The 20,465-nt window shown below is 41.8% G+C and overlaps 1 protein-coding gene across 2 annotated transcripts; it reads right to left on the bottom strand.

Moving 5' to 3' along the window:
- Nucleotides 1-1,527: 1,527 nt before the first annotated feature.
- Nucleotides 1,528-19,911, bottom strand: RPL39L (ribosomal protein L39 like). 2 transcript variants are annotated; one of them, XM_032171881.2, is made up of 4 exons: nt 19,622-19,911; nt 8,518-8,579; nt 2,051-2,222; nt 1,528-1,904 (listed from the first exon to the last, which is right to left on the bottom strand). In XM_032171881.2, the coding sequence occupies exon 4, from the start codon at nt 1,874-1,876 to the stop codon at nt 1,721-1,723; it is 156 nt and encodes a 51-aa protein (XP_032027772.1). In that variant the 5' UTR covers nt 1,877-1,904; nt 2,051-2,222; nt 8,518-8,579; nt 19,622-19,911; the 3' UTR covers nt 1,528-1,720. The 2 variants fall into 2 exon arrangements, with proteins under 2 accessions (XP_032027772.1, XP_032027770.1); XM_032171879.2 differs by lacking the exon at nt 2,051-2,222 and having other exon boundaries at nt 19,622-19,910.
- Nucleotides 19,912-20,465: the final 554 nt, after the last annotated feature.

Below are 20,465 nucleotides of genomic sequence, written 5' to 3' on the forward strand. Positions count from 1 at the left end.
TTATAAGCATAAAATTACACTCATTCCTAGACCTTCACCTCCTATACACTTCTGTGCTCAGGGCAACTACCTATTTATGAGGTAGAGCCTCCCATTCAATTTTGAGAATAGGGAATTCACTCCTGATATCACAGGGAGAGGTGAAGCTGACCTACATGACACCTTAGCACAAAGAAAAATGTATCCTTCTCTCTGGGCAGATGTAGCTTTGCACAATGGTGCGGCTTGGCAAGTGGAATTCTAGCAGAGTTGTAGTCCTGATTAACTCCCTTGGCCAGCCATCTTTGTCTAATAGCCAAACTGCATGATCATACAAGGTAGCCGTGGGACTGGGATCCATGAAGATTATTTCCTTAAGATTTTTTTTAGTAACTGACAAGGCAAGTAGACACAGTCACTTCACAGTTTGTAATTACTTATTTGCAAGACTTAATATCTGCTCCCAGTTTAATCTGCTCCCTACTTTCCATGAAAGTAGGGACTCTGTCTTCACTCACTCCATATGCCAGTGCCCACTATAGTGCCTGGCACATCATAAGCACTCATTACTTGTTCAATTCTCTTAATAGCTGTGGCTGCAATACTTTGGGAAGAGCAAAAAGATTATCTCATAACTCTTAGTTCATAACTCTCAGACATGACCGCTGTTCAGAAGTTTATGGCAAACACAAGAACCCACATATAGAGAAGAGTGAAGAAGACAGGCAGAGACTGCTAGCTAGAAATGTCACAAATTCTAGACCATGGCCTACTACTGCTTCTGCATAATGTCCTATTTAAATAGAGTAGCAATATAAATGACAAAAATCTGTGACTGGCCCTTTACTGGTCACTGATATTTGCACTTTATCAATGGCCTCCTGTTCCATCCAATACCATTCTTGTCTCTTTTTCAAATCCATTTTCCATAATACGGCCAGTGTGAAAACTGACCTGAGTGAAGTATGGTTTCAGTTCAAAACCTTTCAATGGTTGCTGATTGCTTAGGAGAAAAAGGCACAAAGTTCTTATGATTTATAAAGCCCTCTGTGATTTGGCCTTTATTTAGCTCTGCAAACTCACCTAGAGTCATTCCCTCTGCTTTCTATGCTCTAGCCAGCTCCTTTCTATGCTCCTTTCACTTCCCTAAAGACATAATGCTCATTGCTGCTCAAGGCCTTCAAACACGCTGTTTCCTCTGCCTATACTTGTTCTCCCCATGACAATCTTCACTTACTTGACTCGTGCCTCCTATAGGTCTTAACTTCTATTGAGTTCTGAACACATACTGAAGGCATAAAGTGGGTCTCCCCACTTGCCAGGAACTCCACCTCCTCTGTATCTTATTTTCCTCTGTAGTCCTGAGCTCATTTTGTCCCATTTATACATCTGCATGATCTGAGTAGCAGCTATCCCTCTCACCACAGGCTGAAGGTCTATTTGGCTCAGCATTTATCCTCAGCATTACCCAGGGATTTGGCACATAGCACAGATCCTGATGTTTACTGAATGAATGAAGGGACAGTTTTTAAAGATGACAGAGACATATTTGAAACAAAAGCTTTCACATATTTATTACTGAATCCACCCTACTAGCACAGAGCATATAGAAAAACAGAAAAAAATATTCCCAGTAAAACGTGCAACTGTCCAGATAGTGGTGACAGTTTCAGCGTGATATCGTAAGATGATCGTGACCCTGATACAGCATAAATATGTGTGCCATCTCATGTGTAATTCCTTATAGACCCAGCTTGGTTCTTCTCCAATGCCTCCTTTTGCAGTTGTACCTGATTTTATTACCAGGTTTCATCTGAATCCACTGGGGGATGGGACGATTTTGCTTTTGTTTCTTGGCCAGGAATCGCTTAATGGTGAAAGTCTTGTGAGAAGACATGGCGAGAAACAGAGTCAACCATACACCACTATGGCAGAGAAAGAGAGAGAGAGACAGAGACGATATTACCATAGGCTAGGATAAGGTAACATGAAGAAATAACAAGACAAGAAAGAAGATCTTTGGTGCCACAGCGAGGGCTCACTGCCACTCAGGATCCCACAGGCAGCTCACCAGCAGCTCAGGAGCCAGCTGCGGTCTGAGGAGTCTGATGGCTGTTCTGGTGGATCAGCAGCAAAGGCAGGAGTCCCTTTGTTCCTCCTGTTCCTGACTTGATGCTACTCATTTCTCAGCAACATACTTCTGCTTCTCTTGTTAAATGTCCATCAAGAGGAATTATTTTCAACTTTAAAAAAGTTACAAACAGGTGATGCCAGTTCATTACAAAAAAATTAAAGCAACAGAACACTAAAAAAAAACTATTATCCCATCTAGCTAGAAAAAGCCCCAATATTAACAACTTGATATTATAAGAGCCTTCCAGTTAAGACAGATGTACATGCAGAATATTGTCTTTCTATAAATTGAGATAGTGTAGATATTATTTTGTAACTACAACTTATCTAACTAATATGTGACCCTTTTTTGGCAACTTTCTCAATAACCCTTTACATTTGGAGGTCTTAAATCTTTTCCAGTGTTCTGCTATGGCAAATAGTACAGAACAGGAAAATATGGTTGAAAATAGAAACCTATAAAACAAGTAATTCATCCCCACAACACTTAAAATATGAATGTATACATTTAAAACATGCGATATGCTGTAACACTACCTCATGGTACTTTCATGTTACTACTATTTTAAAAGCCACTGGCTGTGCATACTAATATTTTTATCTAATTATCAAAATTGACCACATTGCCATCTACTGAATTGCATGCTACCACTCCGTTTAAAGATCTTGGGTCCTCCATAATTAACGAACACCAACCTGGGGCCAGAGACACAGTAGTTATTTTTAATGATTCAGGAGCAAAATAATGTCTACATCTCAGATTGTGAGAGTAATTACATGACGGCAGTAAAGTCCTACTGCCAACAGTGTTGGAGATATACAAACAGTATGGATCTGTCATGACAGAGGCATTTTTTTCTAACCCTAAGATAATGGGGATAGTGGTATGGTGCAAAAAGTATGACTGTTTCTGACTGTCTGAGTTCACACATAGTGTCTAACCCAGTCTTTTCAGATGTGACCCAAGCTATTATCTTGGCTTCTGTCTTATGGCTCACTGTTGTGAGATGTTTATTCTATGTCTGGCATCTCCCCTAACATGCAGGCAGGAAGAAGAGAAAAAAAGAAAGAAAGGCAGAAGAGTACATGCTGTGAGGCTACCGGCTTTTAAGGAGCTTTACTAGGTATCTCTCTCAATACCTTTGATTACACCTTATTGGCAAGAACTGTGTTCCACTGCCATCCTTAGCAGTAATGAAGGATTGGCACTATAGTTTTTTAGCTGAGCACATGATGCCCCCAACCCCACACAAATCAGGTTCTGCTAAAGAAAAAGGAAGAAGAATGAATAGCAGAGTAGATAACTAGCAGTCTTTCCTATAACAATTTTGGAAAAGATAATTTAGGATACTTCTGTGAATTTCAGCTCTCAAAATAACCAAAAGAAAATAGAGGAAAATTTAAAAAAGAGAAAAAGGAAGTTCTCAATAGAAATACCTATTAGTCTAGGTATTGAAAAATAGGGTGGAAAAAAAGCCCAAATTGATGGGCAACTCATAAATGTCATGGTAAGGAAATACCAGAAGAAATGAGTGCTAATTACACTGCCTGCCCTTCAACCCTAACATCCAAACTTCAGACACTTCTGAGACAACTGCCCTCATGGGGAGGCCAACGTCCCCAGATTTGTACACCTTCCCACTGGGAACTCTCAGGAGCAGGCGACTTTATGTGCAAGTAACAGACGAGTAGGCAACTAAGTTGGGGTATAGGGTGGGGTGTGGTTGAGATACAAATGTTTCATGAAATATAAAAACATTGAAAACTAAGCCACAAGTATCCTTGTAGGAGTCTACAGGTTAAGAGAATAACAAATAGGCCTGAAAATGCCGAATGGGTGATAAAGATAGGGAAAGTACACTACTATTTCCGTCCAATCCTTTTATTTTCTTCCCATACATTAGCAGCAAAGAACCTTTAGCTACTGATCACAGTTCATCTTAAATTGACCACATGCTGACTTTAGCTAGCTATCTAGCAGACCCTGTTCTACCCTTTGTATATTAATTCCCTCTATACAGTCTCTATCAGTGACTATTTGGCTCCAACCACTTCAGAAAAAAAGTCTTCAAGAATACAGGGAAAGAACTAGACTGGGTTGCCAACAAACACAGAGTCTTAACACCCTCTCCCTTGGGAACCCTGGTTGTACTGGTTATGGTTCTTGAAGTCAATCTTGTTTGAAAGTCTTCTCTAAGAAAAATTTACTGTAGTAAGATAAAGAACTACAGTAGGACAAAGAGTTTACTGTACTAATCCAAGTATTTGTTTCCAATGAAGAGGATGATAGGGTGCTCACCTCTGGAGACACTTTGGGCTAGGAGCTCTGACCAGGTATTTCCTGAAAGCTCAATGACAGTGACATACAGCTCTTAGCTAGAACTAACTCTCATGGAAACTTTTAAAAAGAAACTCAAACAGATATCTGCTATCTGCATTGGAAACAGTGAAAGAACAGAAAGCACTGGCTATAATGCCAACTGAAATAAGCTTATAGCCAGTAAGTCAGTAGTCCTCATTCTAGTACAATAGTAATGGTTATGAGGGCAGTTTTACCTTAAAAGGAATGATTACACTTATTGCCCTACACATCTCAGGTGATTCAGAGGACCTCTAGGAGTTAAATTTTCTCAAGAAAATATTGAATTACATACCTCTGGCTATATGCCAAGTTATCTAATTAGTCTAGAGGCTGCAAATACAGTATAATATAGATCCCAAGTACTGGAGATACACACTTCATTCCAGAAAATTGAGAGATGGGAAATCATGGTACCAAGTAAAAAAAACTGGGCAAATTCTAGAACGTGGATAGCCTATGCAAAGGCGAAGTTTATTAAGTGATCATAAATGGAAGGCCTGCTGCAGTTGAAAGAAAGCACATGTGGAGATGGAGGCTCATGAGATTTATTAGATCTCTATCAGATGCAATCATACTTGGCCATTTAACTGGCGCTTCAAGAAAGACGATATATCCCTAAACCCCGAGACATACATCTCCTGGCCCTTGCTGTCCTAAGCATAGTCTTCAACCATATCTAGATGATTCTGAGAGTTCAAGGCACTAGTGCTTGTAAAATCAAGGTGCTCATAAGGGTCCCATTCTTTAACATCTATATTGAATATCAAAAATTGGACTCTGTATTTTGGCAAAAAGTATAGGCCCACTCCTCATTCTTCTACTTACTGGATATAGGGGTCATGTGCACACCAATGGCTGCCTGAGGAATACAGCAGTGGCAGCTATTTGGGCATAACTAGACCACGGGGGCCATTAAATGGTTCCTCAAAATTCTTATTAGGCTCAGAAACAGAATTTGTTATATAATTTCCAAAGTTCAGTTGACTGGGCAACCTCAGCAATCAGCGATACAGCTATTATATATGACCAGCTATGTAAAAGTAATGCCAAAGAAATGGTAGCCATAATAAATGTGGTCTAAAACCACATGTCTTTAGATCATATTCTAGCTGGGAAGGGAGGAGGAGCATATGCTACTATATAAGGCAAATACCTATATCCCAGACAACAAAACACATGGGATGCAATAAGATATGTCTATAAGGAAGTGGTTAAACTGAGTGGGCTTCATGGTGGTCCTGGCTGTCCACAACTTTTCATAAAGTAGGATTTTATAATAAGAAATGGAAATTTATACTAAGAAATTTTATACTTGTGAGAGCAATATTTTGATTTTTAAGTGATGAGTTGTGTGAAAATAATGGTGGCATCATATTGGTTTAAAGGTCAATATGTTGTTTTAAATAAAAGTTATCAACTAAGGGTTGGATGGAGGTTGGCCCTAACTTGCCTTGTAACTTAAGAAGTGTCATGGCTGGAAAGCCTCTATGTGATGTGAAAAGCACCCTCTGTTATTTGTAGCTCGGAACTGGAGAGTTCCTGCATCTTGTGGCTTTCTGAATCGCTGCACTCAGACAATAAGAAGCACCTGCTGCCTGTTGACCACTACCTCTTCCTTACCCATCCCTAATCACTGTCTTTCTGCATGTGGTTACAGTGAGATACTAGATCCCCCATTCGACCACCTGCTGCCTGTTGATCAACTCCTCTTCCTTGCCTCTCCTGTTTTCCTTCCCCACTATATAAACCCCTAACTTTAGTTGGAGCGAGGAGATGGATTTGAGGTTTGGCTCTGGTCTCTCTGGTTGACATCAACTGTAAAATAATAAGTCTTCCCTGGCAATACTTGCTTCTTTTTGTGCGGTAAGCAATGGGACCTAGACTGAGCCCCAAGTGTTTGATATCACTATCACAAATCGTGAAGTGGATCTTGTATTAGGCACACCTCTGCACTTTGTGAGGCTTTCTGAAGTTGTGGGAAGCATTTCTTGGAACCCACTGAGTAAATATCAGAGCACTCCGGAGTGGTTAAAGGTTATATTACTATTTAAGGTCATAAGGTTAAAGGTCATAAAATATTTTTAAATATGGAACTCCGGGAATCTTTTAACAAAAAAGTTTTTGTATGCAAACCATCTTGTGTGTCCCATGTCTGATTAAACTTGTAGACTAAAAATAAGAACTTTCTGTTCCCAAAAATATAAACATCTATTGGTTTCTTTTTTTTTGAGATGGAGTTTCACTCTTGTTGCCCAGGCTGGAGTGCAATGGCGCCATCTCGGCTCACTGCAACCTCTGCCTCCTGGGTTCAAGCAATTCTCCTGCCTCAGCCTCCCGAGTATCTGGGATTACAGGCGTCTGCCACTACACCCGGCTAATTTTTTTATATTTTTAGTAGAGATGGGGTTTCACCATGTTGGCCAGGCTGGTCTCAAACTCCTGACCTCAGGCAATCTGCCCGCCTCGGCCTCCCAAAGTGCTGGGATTACAGGCTTGAGCCACCACGCCCGGCCCATCTATTGCTTTTTAATGTTTTGAAAAACCACAGTATTTTGAAAAATACTGTGCTTTATTAATTTATTTTCCATTTCTAGTAATGGTGGCCCAGGTTATTTAGGTCAGTTTGCCAGCTGAAAAACCAACTAAAAAACTGGGTAAAATATATTTCAAATAATATTTTAAAAACCCTCAAAGAGATTACAAAATAGTAAGGAATTATCAGGCCAAAAGTTAAGAGAAGCAAAGAATCAAGAGAAGTAAACAAGCCTGAATCCACTTTTTCACTGAAAGCACTGCTAATCCCAGAACATTAGGACCTCCATTTTGACAGCCTTTCAGAGTACAGAGGAGATTGAAAACAAAACCCTGGGTTCATATAAGTTGGGGAGTCTGTTAGGAGACCTTCTCCTACAGCAATCTGGGATCCAAAATCTCAGAGTGAAGGTGAACAAGAATTGTAATAATCTGAATGCAATGAGACTCCTCTGAGTTGTCCAGGAAATATCAAACTTTGAACAGGTGGGCCCAAACTTGTGGTACCTGCAGGTACCCAACAAAAGCAAATACGTGTGATCTTTGGGGCAAAGTTTCTTAATTATAGGCCAGACAATTATTTCCACAAAATGGCATTTCAAGTGCAATGACTAGCAGAGGGTCAAACATATCCAGCATATAAGAAAATTGTAATCAATGATTAAAACAGACAATAGAAAGAGATCATTAGAAACTCTAGGTAGGACCCAGCATCTGTGTTTAAAAGCCCATCCAGGTCATTCTGATGCATGTTAAAGTTGGAGAATCATTGCTTTACATCTTTATCATATAAATATACATCCCATAAAAAATACATAAATGTAATAGATCAGAGAATGGACCCAAGAATTTGCATTTCTAACAAATTCCCATATGATGCTGATGCCAGACCACACTTTGAGAACCACTCGTATGAAAAAAGGAATTTTAGTATACAGGCAAAGAGAGTGGTCACCTGTGTGGAGGAGAAGGGCTACTACTTAGAAGCAATATGCGTATATTTCCTAGAATGCTGGTAATTTTCTATTTCTTAGCCTGGGTAGTTATTACACAGGTGTCATTATTAAACTACACATTTACACTTTAGTGCCTATTTTAATGCATGAGATAACTGGTTTCCCTTTCCCATTCAATCACATAGTTCAAATGCCATGGCGTAAATCCTGTCTACCATCATCCCACCACCTTTATTTATAATCAGTGCCTAAAGTATAAAATGTAAAAGTTTGTTAAGTTCCAAGACATAACTCCTTTCACTTTAGTTTGCAATGTAATTTTTCAAAAAATTAAATGGCTTTGAAAATTAAGATGAAAAAAGTTTAGTCTAAGTTTCTGAAAACCATATTTAAAACATTGTTTAAAATCAGATATATCTACAGCCTTCATCCCCAATTTAAAAATATCTACAAAACTAAAAAGAAACTATCTTAAATTTTTAACAAAGTGTCCAATTTTAAAAATTACACTTTAATTATTTTCACAAGTTGAAAGAAAGAGGAAGAAAATCCTACCTTTTTCAAGTCTGAATGTCTTACTCCAAAGAGGCAAAGATGCTTGCTTCTCCAAATAAAATCTGAAAAGAAAAAATCCAGTGTGTAATGGTAACAGATCCTACTATTTTCAGTTAAAACTTACCTATGGGTGAAAGTAATGTTCATCAATTGGCCTGAAATTTATGAAAACCTTAAGAGAAAATATAGGAAGTCTTTTTGCAGAAAGGCAGGCAATGACAACAAAATTGAGACATGTAATATTAAACAGATCAGTGCAGCCTGTGCTTGCTTTTGAATTCCCACTCACAAATCCTCAAACAACATTAATAAAATCTGGGATGTGTACACCTGTTTCTTGTGTTTATGAAAAATAAGCTCTTTGGGAAGATTAGATTCTTCCAAAAACTTCAAAAAACAGTAATATTTGCCACTTTTTTGATTCATGGTATCAATATAGTTATTATACAAGCCCTCCTCACCTTTCCTCTGTGAGGAAACCATTATAACAGTTTTTTAATATACACTTCTTTCTCTCTTTTTTGAGACAGGGTCTTATTCTGTTGTCCATGCTGGAGCAGAGTAGCATGATCCTAGTTCACTGCAGCCTCAAATGCCTGGCCTCAAGCGATCCTCCTGCCTCAGTCTCCTGAGTAGCTGGGACTACAGGCATGTGCCAGCACGCCTGGCCTATAACAATTATAGTTACTGATTCTGGCAGCTAGGCAGTAGCTGTCTATGCCTTGTGATGTACCAGACAGGCATCTGAACAACCAAATAGTTCCCACAGCAAGGTCTGTGTGTAATGCCTCCCTGTGGCAAGCTATTGACCGAGGCTATGGCAAAAACATATGCAGTTGGGTTTCGTTATGCCTATAAACATCATGACACATCCAACATCCATTTATGTGGTAACACCTAGCCAGACCCTATTATACTTCTTGCTTTGCTCAGCACTATTATACCTCTTGCTTGCAGAGAGCTGTATGCACACATCCCTTACAACGTCCTCTCCTTCCACTGTTGCAAAATGACTGTATGTTATGATGCCTAATCATTATCATATCAACTGCAGGCAATGTGGCAAGACAGTGATGATAGCTTAGCAAGGATTGTTCCTGAATACTGAATGTTAGATCCAGATGGTCAGACAAGTGAAAGGCAGTTTTTGCAACCATGTGAGTTAATACACTGCAATTTCAAGATAATATAGTTGAGGATAAAAGAGGTTTGATAAGCTCGCTTCCTGAGCAGGTAGAACAATGGCTTTTAATAGTCTAAATACATCTCCTAGGCGGATTTGGGGAGACGTGAAAAGCCACACACACTGAACACTGCCAATCCAATGTCCTCTGTGTCCTTTACTCATAATGTAACCTTCACCAAGCCTCAAATCCAGTCTTCTCTGGGATCACTTCAATTTAGAAAGTAATAATTTTTAAACAAAAGCATAACCATGGCCTCGGAATAGAGCTGATCTTAGGAGAGCAGTGCTCCTCCTCCTCCTCCTCCTCATTGACAACAATACCTTAAACACATAATTCATTCTACAAAAGGACATCTTCACTCAGTTCTTTTGAGTAGAAAATTCTAAATTATCCAAGACTTAGCTGAGCTTGTTATATTAAATGGTTGTTTACCTGGTCCTAAGGATAAAATGTGCTACAGTAAAGCACAAAATACATAGTATCTTTTCATTAATGTCTACAAATTGTACTGGATTATCAACCCTCTATACTTTTTGGACTATAAAGTTAACCTTAAGAAACCAACCTATAAAATTGCTGCATTATATTTTTCAACACAATCTGAGTTTTCCTCCCTACTCCCAGGTCACCACTATACCCTCCCCTCCACCTTATTTATTTATTTTTGCCTCTGTGAGAGTATCAGGCTCACATATAGGTAAGTGCCACTTAATAAGAGCTGTATTGTATCATCTAGGTCACCCAGTAGGTATAGAGAGGATATTAGTGATTTCCCTTGGGCTAGGCTAAAATACTTAATCTTATATATAGTTTTAATATACTTTGTTATAATAATCAGTTGGCTTATAAAACCAATCATAGAACACTCAAAGCATCCTACTCCTTCAAGACAGCCCTTGCCAAATGCTTTGAATATTCTTGTTGACTGTCCTGTCTTTCCTATGTATCCTCTTACAAGAATCAGTCTCGGGGTTTGTGAGATATTCTAGTCATTTGTGAATCTACTTTGCTTCACATGAGTTGATAACATCCATGATGTCACCTTCAGGGCAAAGTCCTTTGTACTTTCCATTCATTGGTTTTATTCTCTGATGTATTAAACCACAATTGCTTTTGCACCAATCTAATAGTGTGGATATCTGTCCCCGCCCAAATCTCATGTTGAATTGTAATCCCCAATGCTGGAGGTGGGGCCTAGTGGGAGGTGTTTGAGTCGTGGGAATGGATCCTTTGTGGCTTGGTGCTGCCGTCGTGACAGTGAGCTCTTGTGAGTCTGGTCATTTAAAAGTGTGTGGTACTTCCCTTTCTTCAACTCTCTCTCTCACTCTTGCTTTTGCCATGTGACGTGCCTGCTCCCACTTCACCTTCTGCCATGAGTAAAAGCTCCCTGAGGCCTTCTCAGAAGCAGAGCAGATGTTAGTGCTATGCTTCCTATACAGTCTGTAGAAACATAAGCCAATTAAACCTCTTCTTTATAAATTACCCAGTCTCAGGTATTTCCTTATAGCAATGTAAGAATGGCCTAACACATTCTCAATCACTTGACAAAAATTTTCATCCTAAATTTCTTCTGTATGGCAGGTGGTTTCTGAGCAATCTTTCATTTTGAAAGTGAAAGTACTCAAGTATTTTATATGCAGAGGTAGGGCTGTTCTTACAAGTTTTTTTTCTTTTTGTAGCACTTCCACTGTTACTGAGTCATCTGCATCACATGACATTTGTATCAAATGGGCACAACTGTCTGTGTATTTCATGCTATTTGTTGACTTGTGAGCCCAAGGCATCACTATACCACTTGCTAACCTATTTTCCTTAGCATGTCCTCTTTCAGCTTTCTGTACATCCTTGGTTGGCACATGACCTAAAATCAAAGTGGTATTTAAAAGGCTTTTTTCACATATACAACTCTCACTTTTTCTACATCATCCTGCAAGTTGAAATATTTTATCTCTTCTATATTTGCGACCACTGTCACAGTGGTTAAAAGAACTCTGGAGGGCCAGGCACAGTGGCTCATGCCTGTAATCCCAGCATTTTGGGAGGCCGAGGCAGACAGACCATCTGAGGTCAGGAGTTCAAGACCAGCCTGACCAACATGGTAAAACCCTGTCTCTACTAAAAATACAAGAATTAGCCAGGCGTGGTGGCAGCTGCCTGTAATCCCAGCTACTTGGGAGGCTGAGGCAGGAGAATTGCTTGAACTCAGGAGGTGGAGGTTGCAGTGAGCCAAGATCATGCCACTGTACTCCAGCCTGGGAGACAGAGCGAGACTCCTTCTCATTAAAAAAAAAAAAAAAAAAGAACTGTGGAAACAAACTGCACAGGCTCAAGTCTCACTGCCACCACTTGCTATTAGTGTCACCTTGAACACATTTCTTAGCCATGTTGTTCCTTATTTTTCTAATCTGTAATATGTGGTTAATAACATCTAACACCATAGGGTTGTTATGAAGCTTATGTAGGTGAAGATTTAGTGTAGTAATGAGTGTAAAATATTTAGGACAATGCTTGGCACACAATAAACACAATATAGGTCTTAGCTGTTATTTTTATATCTACAGCTGTATAAAGCCTACAGTTGTTGAAATTATAAATGTTCCCAGTTTTAAGATTTCTGTGTTGATTCTACTGTACTAATTTCACTATCTTGACTATTTAATAGGAAGATATCACATACACAGACTATAAGCTCCTCAAGAGGTTATATTTTTCTTGGATACTCAAGGATGCTCAAAAGAGTAATTGAGCACATGATAAAGCTTTCGTCATCACACCAGATACAGAGCATTTCCTTGAGGCTGCCTCAACCACATAACCATTAGTGATGGTTGCAGGGGTCACAAACACGCTTGGTTCCCACAATATCTGCAATAAAAAAACACAATACCAAAGGTACTGCCCACGGCAACATAAACCAAATATGCCCCCAGGCAGCTGATGGCAAGATTATACATGCATGTGTACACACACGGGCTTATTCACCCAGAGATGGTCAATGTTAATGTTCAAAGATTACTGCTACACTCAGCCATCTTCCTTTGACAAGAGAGAATACAGATTTTTTTTTTGAAAAAAGTTTTGCTCAAAAATCTATGAAAGATGCTCAGTTGCTGGGCGTAAAGTACAAGTCTAGTGCTGGTTGAATGCTGACTACAGGTGTAGAAGGAATAGCTGTGGACCCACTTCTTCAATGAGAGTTCATTTAGCTAATCAGATAAATCTGATGCTGACAGACAAAAGAATGGCAGATGCTGAAATGATTTTCCTTATTCTCTATTTTTGGGAAGATTTCACAAGAACTTCCCTGCTTTAGTAAGAAACAGATGTTTCCCCCGTATGGTTTCTCACTATCTCAAGAGCCACTTTTGTCCATATTCAACATGCATAAATATTTCAGTAATTTGTCTTCTGCCTAGGATGTAGAAACCTAGAAAGAGCATCGCTCCTATGCCAACAACCAGAAAAACTACGAAATAATTTTTCCTGAAACTCAGAGGACTGAGGTTAGGAAGACCAACTGGACTTTCCCAATATGAGAACTAAAAGTCCCATATCCTGGGAAATTCCTCAGATCCAGGCAAACTGGAACAACTGGTCACCCCACCTAAGGTCACAGACCAATAAAGTAGCTTGAAATCCAAGGAAAGACTGGCCTGGCAAAGGAGCAAAGGGACATGAGCACTGAAGAAGAGACATCAAGTACCTCATATGCTGATAAGAATTCAGCCAAAATTGTTAATGAATTGCTAAAGGTCAAGTGTGGACTAGCATAAGAGTATAAAACCCCTGGGAGCCTCAGACATAAAGACAGTTTGCTTCCACTTTCAGTCTCTCTTCCATGATCTCTACTGGGTACTGATGAAAAAGACTTGGGAAAAGGCAGGAGACTAGAGCCTCCCTTGGTGGTGAAGATCTATTAGGGGAAGACATGGTTTGGCTTTGTGTCCCCACCCAAATCTCATCTCAAATTGTAATCTCCACTTGTCAAGGGACGGACCTGGTGGGAGGTGATTGGATCATGTGGGTGGTTTCCCCAGTGCTGCTCTTGTGACAGTGAGGGAGTTCTCATGAGATCTGATGGTTTAAAAGTGGCACTTCCTCCTTCACTCTCTCTCTTTCCTGCCACCATCTAAGATGTGCTTTGCTTCCCCTTTGCCTTCTGCCACACTGTAAGTTTCCTGAGGCCTCCCCAGCCATGTAGAACTGGTAATTTATAAATTACCCAGTCTTGGGTAGTTCTTTATAGCAGTGTGAAAACAGACTGATACAGGGAAGTAGCTCTTACTGTGGAAAAGACAAAAAATCTGCCCAGACCATTCCTTACCCAAGACTGAGGTTGGACCAGGATGGCCAATAGTCTTCTGGCCTCCTCTACCAAGATAGCAAGCACCAAGTAACAAGCAGGGTGAAAGGCAAAAGCATGGAGAGAGACTCCTGTGTTGTATAGGCTCATTGGGAAGGCTGGAAGCTGAGACTGAAATAGGATATTGAGAAAATCCCTCTAGCACGCTACCCTAAGCATAATATTAGAGGAAATCGAACTTGGTAGTGTACTGAAGATGGACCAATAAAACCCAAACCCAGCTTAACTACTGAGTAGGCTGATTCAAGACTCCACATTACTGACCTAGCAGAAAAGGCATGCTTATTTTGGGGCATAGATTATCTCAACCCCTACTGTCCTACACAAGATGCTTGGCATTTGATAAAATATTATGAGCATGAAAAAGAAAAAAACAACTCATTGTGAAGACGGAAAGTAATCAACAGAACCACATTCTCAGATAACCTGTGTTAGAACTAAGAGGGAACTTAAAATATATTTGATTAATATATTAATCATATATATTGAAGGTTCTAGTGGAAAAAAATAGACAGCAATGACGAGAGGGGAATTTCAGCAGAGAAAAAAAATGTATACAGTAAATGAAAATGCTTGAAACAGAAAACACGGTAACAGAGATAAAGTACTCTAAAGCAGTGGTATTCAACTAGGGGCAATTCTGCCTTTCTGGAGACATTTGGCAATATCTGGAGATATTTTTGGTTGTCACCACTGGAAGAGTGCTGCTAGCTCTAGTGGGTGGAAGCCAGGGATGCTGCTGAACATCCTACAATGCACAAGTGAGCCCCATACAACAAAGAATTATCCAGCCCAAAATGTCAGTAGTGCCCAAACTACTTTAGCCTGACAGATTAAAAAAAAAAAGAGAGAGAGAGAAGACACAAATTGCCAACATCTGCAATGAAAAAGGGGAGAATGCGACAGGTCTCAGGACATTAAACAGATAGAATAATATCACAAATTATTGTATGCCCATAAAGCCAACTTAGTCATCAAAGTCTTGTAAGGAAATGGACAAATTCCTTACGAAATGGGTACCACCAAAGCTCATGTAAGTGCATAACCTAAGTAGTTCTATGTCTATTAAAGATGTTGAATTCTGTAGTTAAAAATCTTGTAACAAAACTACAGGCCCAAATGGTTTCACTACCAAAAGCCAGAGATCAGGACAAGACCAAGCCTTTCTCAGTGCCAGGAGGAATGCTTGAGCTTCAACTTCCAGTTCCCACCTCTGTTACGCTTCCAGAGATTCCCAAATATTTTGCACATGTGTACACACCTCAATTCTATCTCAGAGTGCTGACCTGATCATGGTTGAAAGGTGCTGTTGCACATAAGATTGACCTTTGCATGTTGGGTGAAAAGGAAGCCTCAGAAAGGCAGTAACTTGAGCCAGTGGTAGACATTCTTTCCCAACTCAACTTGCCAAGGCTTTTTCGCTTAAAGCTTTCTTAATTTCTTAAGAAATTACATGACTGTATGATTGCAGATCCATCCCACCCTGATGGGGCAATCTCATTTCAGTCACCTGCAGGTGTCTACTGGGGTGGAGATCCAGCTTCTAAGGCTTTATCAAATACTGTGGCTCCTGAGGCAAAGCAGTTCAGAAGCATAGCTGAGACTGAGCCTCATGATGGGACGGTAATATGGTTTGGCTGTGTCCCCACCTAAATCTCATCTGGAATTGTAACTCCCACAATTCCCATGTGTCATGGGAGGAACCCGGTGGGAGGTAATTGAATCATGGGGGCAGGTCTTTCCCATGCTGTTCTTGTGATAGTGAATAAGTCTCATGAGCTCTGATGGCTTTAAAAACGGAAGTCTCCCTGCACAAGCTCTCTGTTTGCCTGCTGTCATCCACGTAAGATGTGACTTGCTCCTTCCTCCTTGCCTTCTGCCATGATTGTGAGGCCTCCCCAGCCATGTGGTACTGTAAGCACAATAAACCTCTTTCTTTTGTAAATTGCCCAGTCTCAGGTACGTCTTTATCAGCAGCGTGAAAGACTAATACAGATGGGTAAGCAGTGAATAGGCAAAACACACTCGTGGGTGAGGTAGCTCACAAACAGAGCCATATCGTTCCAGAGGAAGACATAAACCAAGTGTTTTGACCCATTTTGCATTGCTATAAAGGAATACCTGAGGCTGGGGAAGTTACGAGTTTTATTTGGCTTCTTGTTTTGCAGGCGGTACAAGCATGGCACCAGCATCTGCTAGGCTTCTGACGCTTTAACTCTTCGTAGAAGGTGAAGGAGGAGCAGGCATGCCTCATGGCGAGAGACGGAGCAAGAGAGAGATGCCACGTTCTTTTGAACAACTGGTATTCATGTGAACTAACAGTAAGAACTCTTTCCATGGAACTAGAGGCTCTAGGAGGACTGGATTAGGACTGCATCCAGTACACACTGATGTAGAGCTAACATCTTCCCTCATCACACTGCTTTTGAGAGCCATTCAAAACACTGAAGATCGAGATATTGGAGTCCACCCATTTTACATTCCATAACTAATGCAGACTGCTCAAATAAAAGCTTAAATTTACAGATAATTTTCTGTCCCTATCTATAGTTCAGACTAGAGCATCGGCAATTTCTTCACCAAAGCTAATTACTTTTTAAAGTGGTGTGACTGACAAAAAGAAGTCAGGCCAAGGATGCTGCAATGCCAGAGTTTGTAACAATTAGGAGTGAAAGTTGGTGAGGTGACCACCCTCCTTGATGACATCTTTCTTCCTTTCTCTATAGCTTCTTTACAGTTCACTTATGCAAAACTGGACAATCAAACAGCCAAAGCAGTAGAGATAGGTCTGCCAGCAACTGAATTGTTTCTAATGCAACAGCTGAGGGAAGTTTGAGCCTTTCTCTTAAAAGTGACTATAATTCTGCAGTCCTAGACCATCTGTAGTTAGGCTGTGGCTCTTTAACTGCCAAGGCCTTTGAGTTAAGCTAGGTTCGTAAGGTTGTTTGATATGGATCACATAGGATAAGAGTAGGTAGTGGTATTTTCTGGGAGATAATAGGGTCAATATGAGTTTTTTTTGGGGGGGGCGGGGAAGGCAGTTTTTCTGAACATTACAAGAAGTTTCCAATATCTCAAAACTTTAAAATAGTGTTTTCCCAAAGAAATATAAGGTGAGCCCCATATATAGTTACAATTTAAAATTTTCTAGGAGTCATGTTAAATAGGAACAGGTAAAATTAATTTGAATATATTTTATTTAATCTGATTTATTTAAAACATCATTTAAGCATGTAATTAATATAAAGGTGGATACAATATTTTAAATTAAAAAGGAGACTTTAGGCTGAGTGCAGTGGCTCACACCTGTAAGTAATCCTAACATTTTGGGAGGCGGGAGGATTGCTTCAGCTCAGGAGTTTGAGATCAGCCCGAGTATGTTTCTCATAGTGAGACCTCATCTCTACAAAACATTTAAAAATTAGCTGGGCATGGTGGTGCATGCCTGTGATAGGGAGGCTGAGGCGGCAAGAGGATGGCTTGAGCCGAGGAGGTTGAGGTTGTAGTGAGTCATGACTGAGTCAATGCACTCCAGCTTGGGCAACAGAACAACACTCTTTCTCAAAAAAAAAAAAAAAGTTCAGGCGCAGTGCCTCACACCTGTAATCCCAGCATTTTGGGAGGCCAAGGCAGGTGGATCACCTGAGGTCAGGAGTTCGAGACCAGCCTGGCCAACATGGTGAAACCCCATCTGTACTAAAAATACAAAATAATTAGCCAGCATGGTGGCACATGCCTGTAGTCCCAGCTACTTGGGAAGGTGAGGCAGGAGGTTGCAGTGGGAAGGAGGCAGAGGTTGCAGTGAGCCGACGTCGCACCACTGCACTCCAGCCTGGGCAACAGAGTAAGACTCTTGTCTCCAAAAAAGAAAAAGAAAAATTGGCCGGGGGTGGTGGCTCACGCCTGCAATCCCAGCACTTTGGGAGGCTGATGCGGGCGGATCACCTGAGGTCAGGAATTCGAGACCAGCCTGGCCAACCATGGCCAACATGGTGAAACCCTATCTTTACTAAAAATACAAAAATTAGCCGGGTGTGGTGGCGGGCACAGCTACCATAATCCCAGCTATTTGGGAGGCTGAGACGGGAGAATCACTTGAACCCGGGCGGCAGAAGTTGCAGTGAGCCAGGATTGTGCCACTGCACTCCAGCGACAGAGGGATACTCTGTCTCAAAAAAAAAAAAAAAAAAAAAAAAGGAAAAAAACAGACTTTAAAAGCTGGTGTGCGTTTTAACATTTGTAGCACATCTTTTTTCAGACTAGCCACATTTCAAGTGCTGAACAGCTACATGCGGTCCAATGAGCTTCGGTACTGAACAGCTCAGCTTTACAACCTCTCAGGTTCTCTAAGCAAACTCTCTTAGGTTCTGAAATTGAGAAGGAGTGGAGGATTACAAAGCCTTTATGATTCCAACAACTCTTAGCTAGTTAATAGACGCATCCGTCCTGTCTCTTGATGCCCTAGTGACCAATGACATGTCTAAAGAAGAATCTCTTTTAATTATATTTTTATATAGTTACATGGCAGCCTTTGAGAAAACTGAGAATTAAGGCTAGGCCCAGCGCAAAATGAAAATGTTGGGGGTGGGGGGTGGGGAGCGGAGGCGAGTGCTGGTTTAAAAATTAAGAATTTCAACATTGCCATAGCAGAGCACGAAAATAAGTACAGGGCCCTTCTGAGCCCTATGTGACTGCACGGGTCGGACCCCTTTGAAGCTAGTCCTGGTCAAGGTTTATGTCTCTGGATGAATCCAGATGTGTAAAAGGCAAGGAAATGGCGAGATTCCTTGGGCTATCTTTGGGAAACCGGGACCTTAAAGGAGACTCCAAAATCTGACCTACTGGAATTAAGGGAGGAGGAGAAAGTGTTTGCGCCTGTGAGAACGCCTTGGAAAGAGGCAGTGCGAAGATGAGGCAGACAGGTAAGACACTTGGTTTTGCTGATTAAACCACTGATGAATCAGTGCCACTCACACCCTGGGTAATTCTAGGGACACTAGTTGGACAACACTGACATCTGAAGAGGTGGCAGGGCGGAACATGGATCCATTTAAGGCTACTTTATTGTCGATTTCCTCCTTCTCTAAGCTAGAAACAGGCAGTGCCTGAGTGGCCTCCAGAAGCCACTACTGTAGGCCAAGAGCAGTGCCTCACGCCTGTAATCCCAGCACTTTGGGAGGCCGAGTCGGGCGGATCACCTGAGGTCGGGAGTTCGAGACCGGTCTGACCAATATGGTGAAACCCGTCTTTACTAAAAATACAAAAATTAGCTGGGTGTGGTGGCGCGCGCCTGTAAACCCAGCCACTCAGGAGGCTAAGGCGGGAGAATCGCTTGAATCCGGAGGCGGAGGTTGCAGTGAGCCGAGATCACACCACTGCACTCCAGCCTGGGCGACGGAGGGAGACCCTGTCTCAAAAAACAAACAAACAAAAACGCTACTACTGTTGGAGTCGGCTTGAGCTGTGGCACTGTTTCCAGCCCGTGACCCTCACGCCGCCCTGCTCGCTGGGCGGACCCGGCCCAGGCGGCGGGTGAGGAGGGACCTTTACTTACCGCCGCCCTGGCCTCTGCTGTTTTCCCACTCTAGGACGCAAATCTCGATCTGCAAGGGCCTGGGGCGCGGGCGGAAAAGGCGGGCCCAGCTCCCTCAGGTCTGCGTGTCACCGACCCGAACCCGCTCCGTCGTCCTGACGCCCCCGGCCAAGCTGCAGCCACCTTGTCGCACGGGCCTTCGTGTCTCTGAGTCTCCGAGAGGCCTCGCCCGCAACCGGCGCTCGGAGGCGGTTGCCTAGCTGGGCGCAGCAGTTCAACCGCCGCGCGCCGGATGCTAGGGCGGCGCGTTCCCCGGATGCTAGGGCGGCGATTTCCCCGTTGACAGACCCCGCCCCGGCCCCGCCCAGGCACGGGCGGTCCCGCTCCTTTGAGCTGTGGCCCGGGGGTCGTGGGTCCGACTCCTGCGTGTGATGTCACCAAGTTGGCTTTGGGGTCCCCCATTCTTCCTTAGTTCTCTATTTTACCTCAGCGCGTTGTCTAGCTGCTGCCTGGCCACGGTACTTAGCACACAGCGTGACTTAATACTGGATAAAGGAGGAAAGGATTCGTACGCCCTGGCGGGGCCAGAGGCTCACAGCTTGTGTTCCCGCGAGCACACGAGCCAGGAACTGCCAACGCCTCCAGGAGGCGCTCTCCCTCCCATCGAGCCACCGCCGGGCCATTGGAGACCAGGAGGACCTCTCAGCTCCATCCCTGCCTCTCTAATTGTCTCATCTCCCTGCCTGGAGTCAGTATTACCACTCCCATAACACAGATTTTTAAAATGCAATTAAATTTTAAATGAGTCACTGTATTTAAAAACAGCATGAACAAAATGGGATTTCTGCTAATGCAAATATCTATA

Source organism: Hylobates moloch, unplaced genomic scaffold, assembly GCF_009828535.3.
Source record: "Hylobates moloch isolate HMO894 unplaced genomic scaffold, HMol_V3 SCAFFOLD_13, whole genome shotgun sequence".
Classification (NCBI taxonomy): Eukaryota; Metazoa; Chordata; class Mammalia; order Primates; family Hylobatidae; genus Hylobates; species Hylobates moloch.

Excerpts from the sequence above, each read along its gene's own strand:
- RPL39L (XM_032171881.2), bottom strand. The coding sequence starts at position 1,876 with ATGTCTTCTCACAAGACTTTCACCATTAAGCGATTCCTGGCCAAGAAA.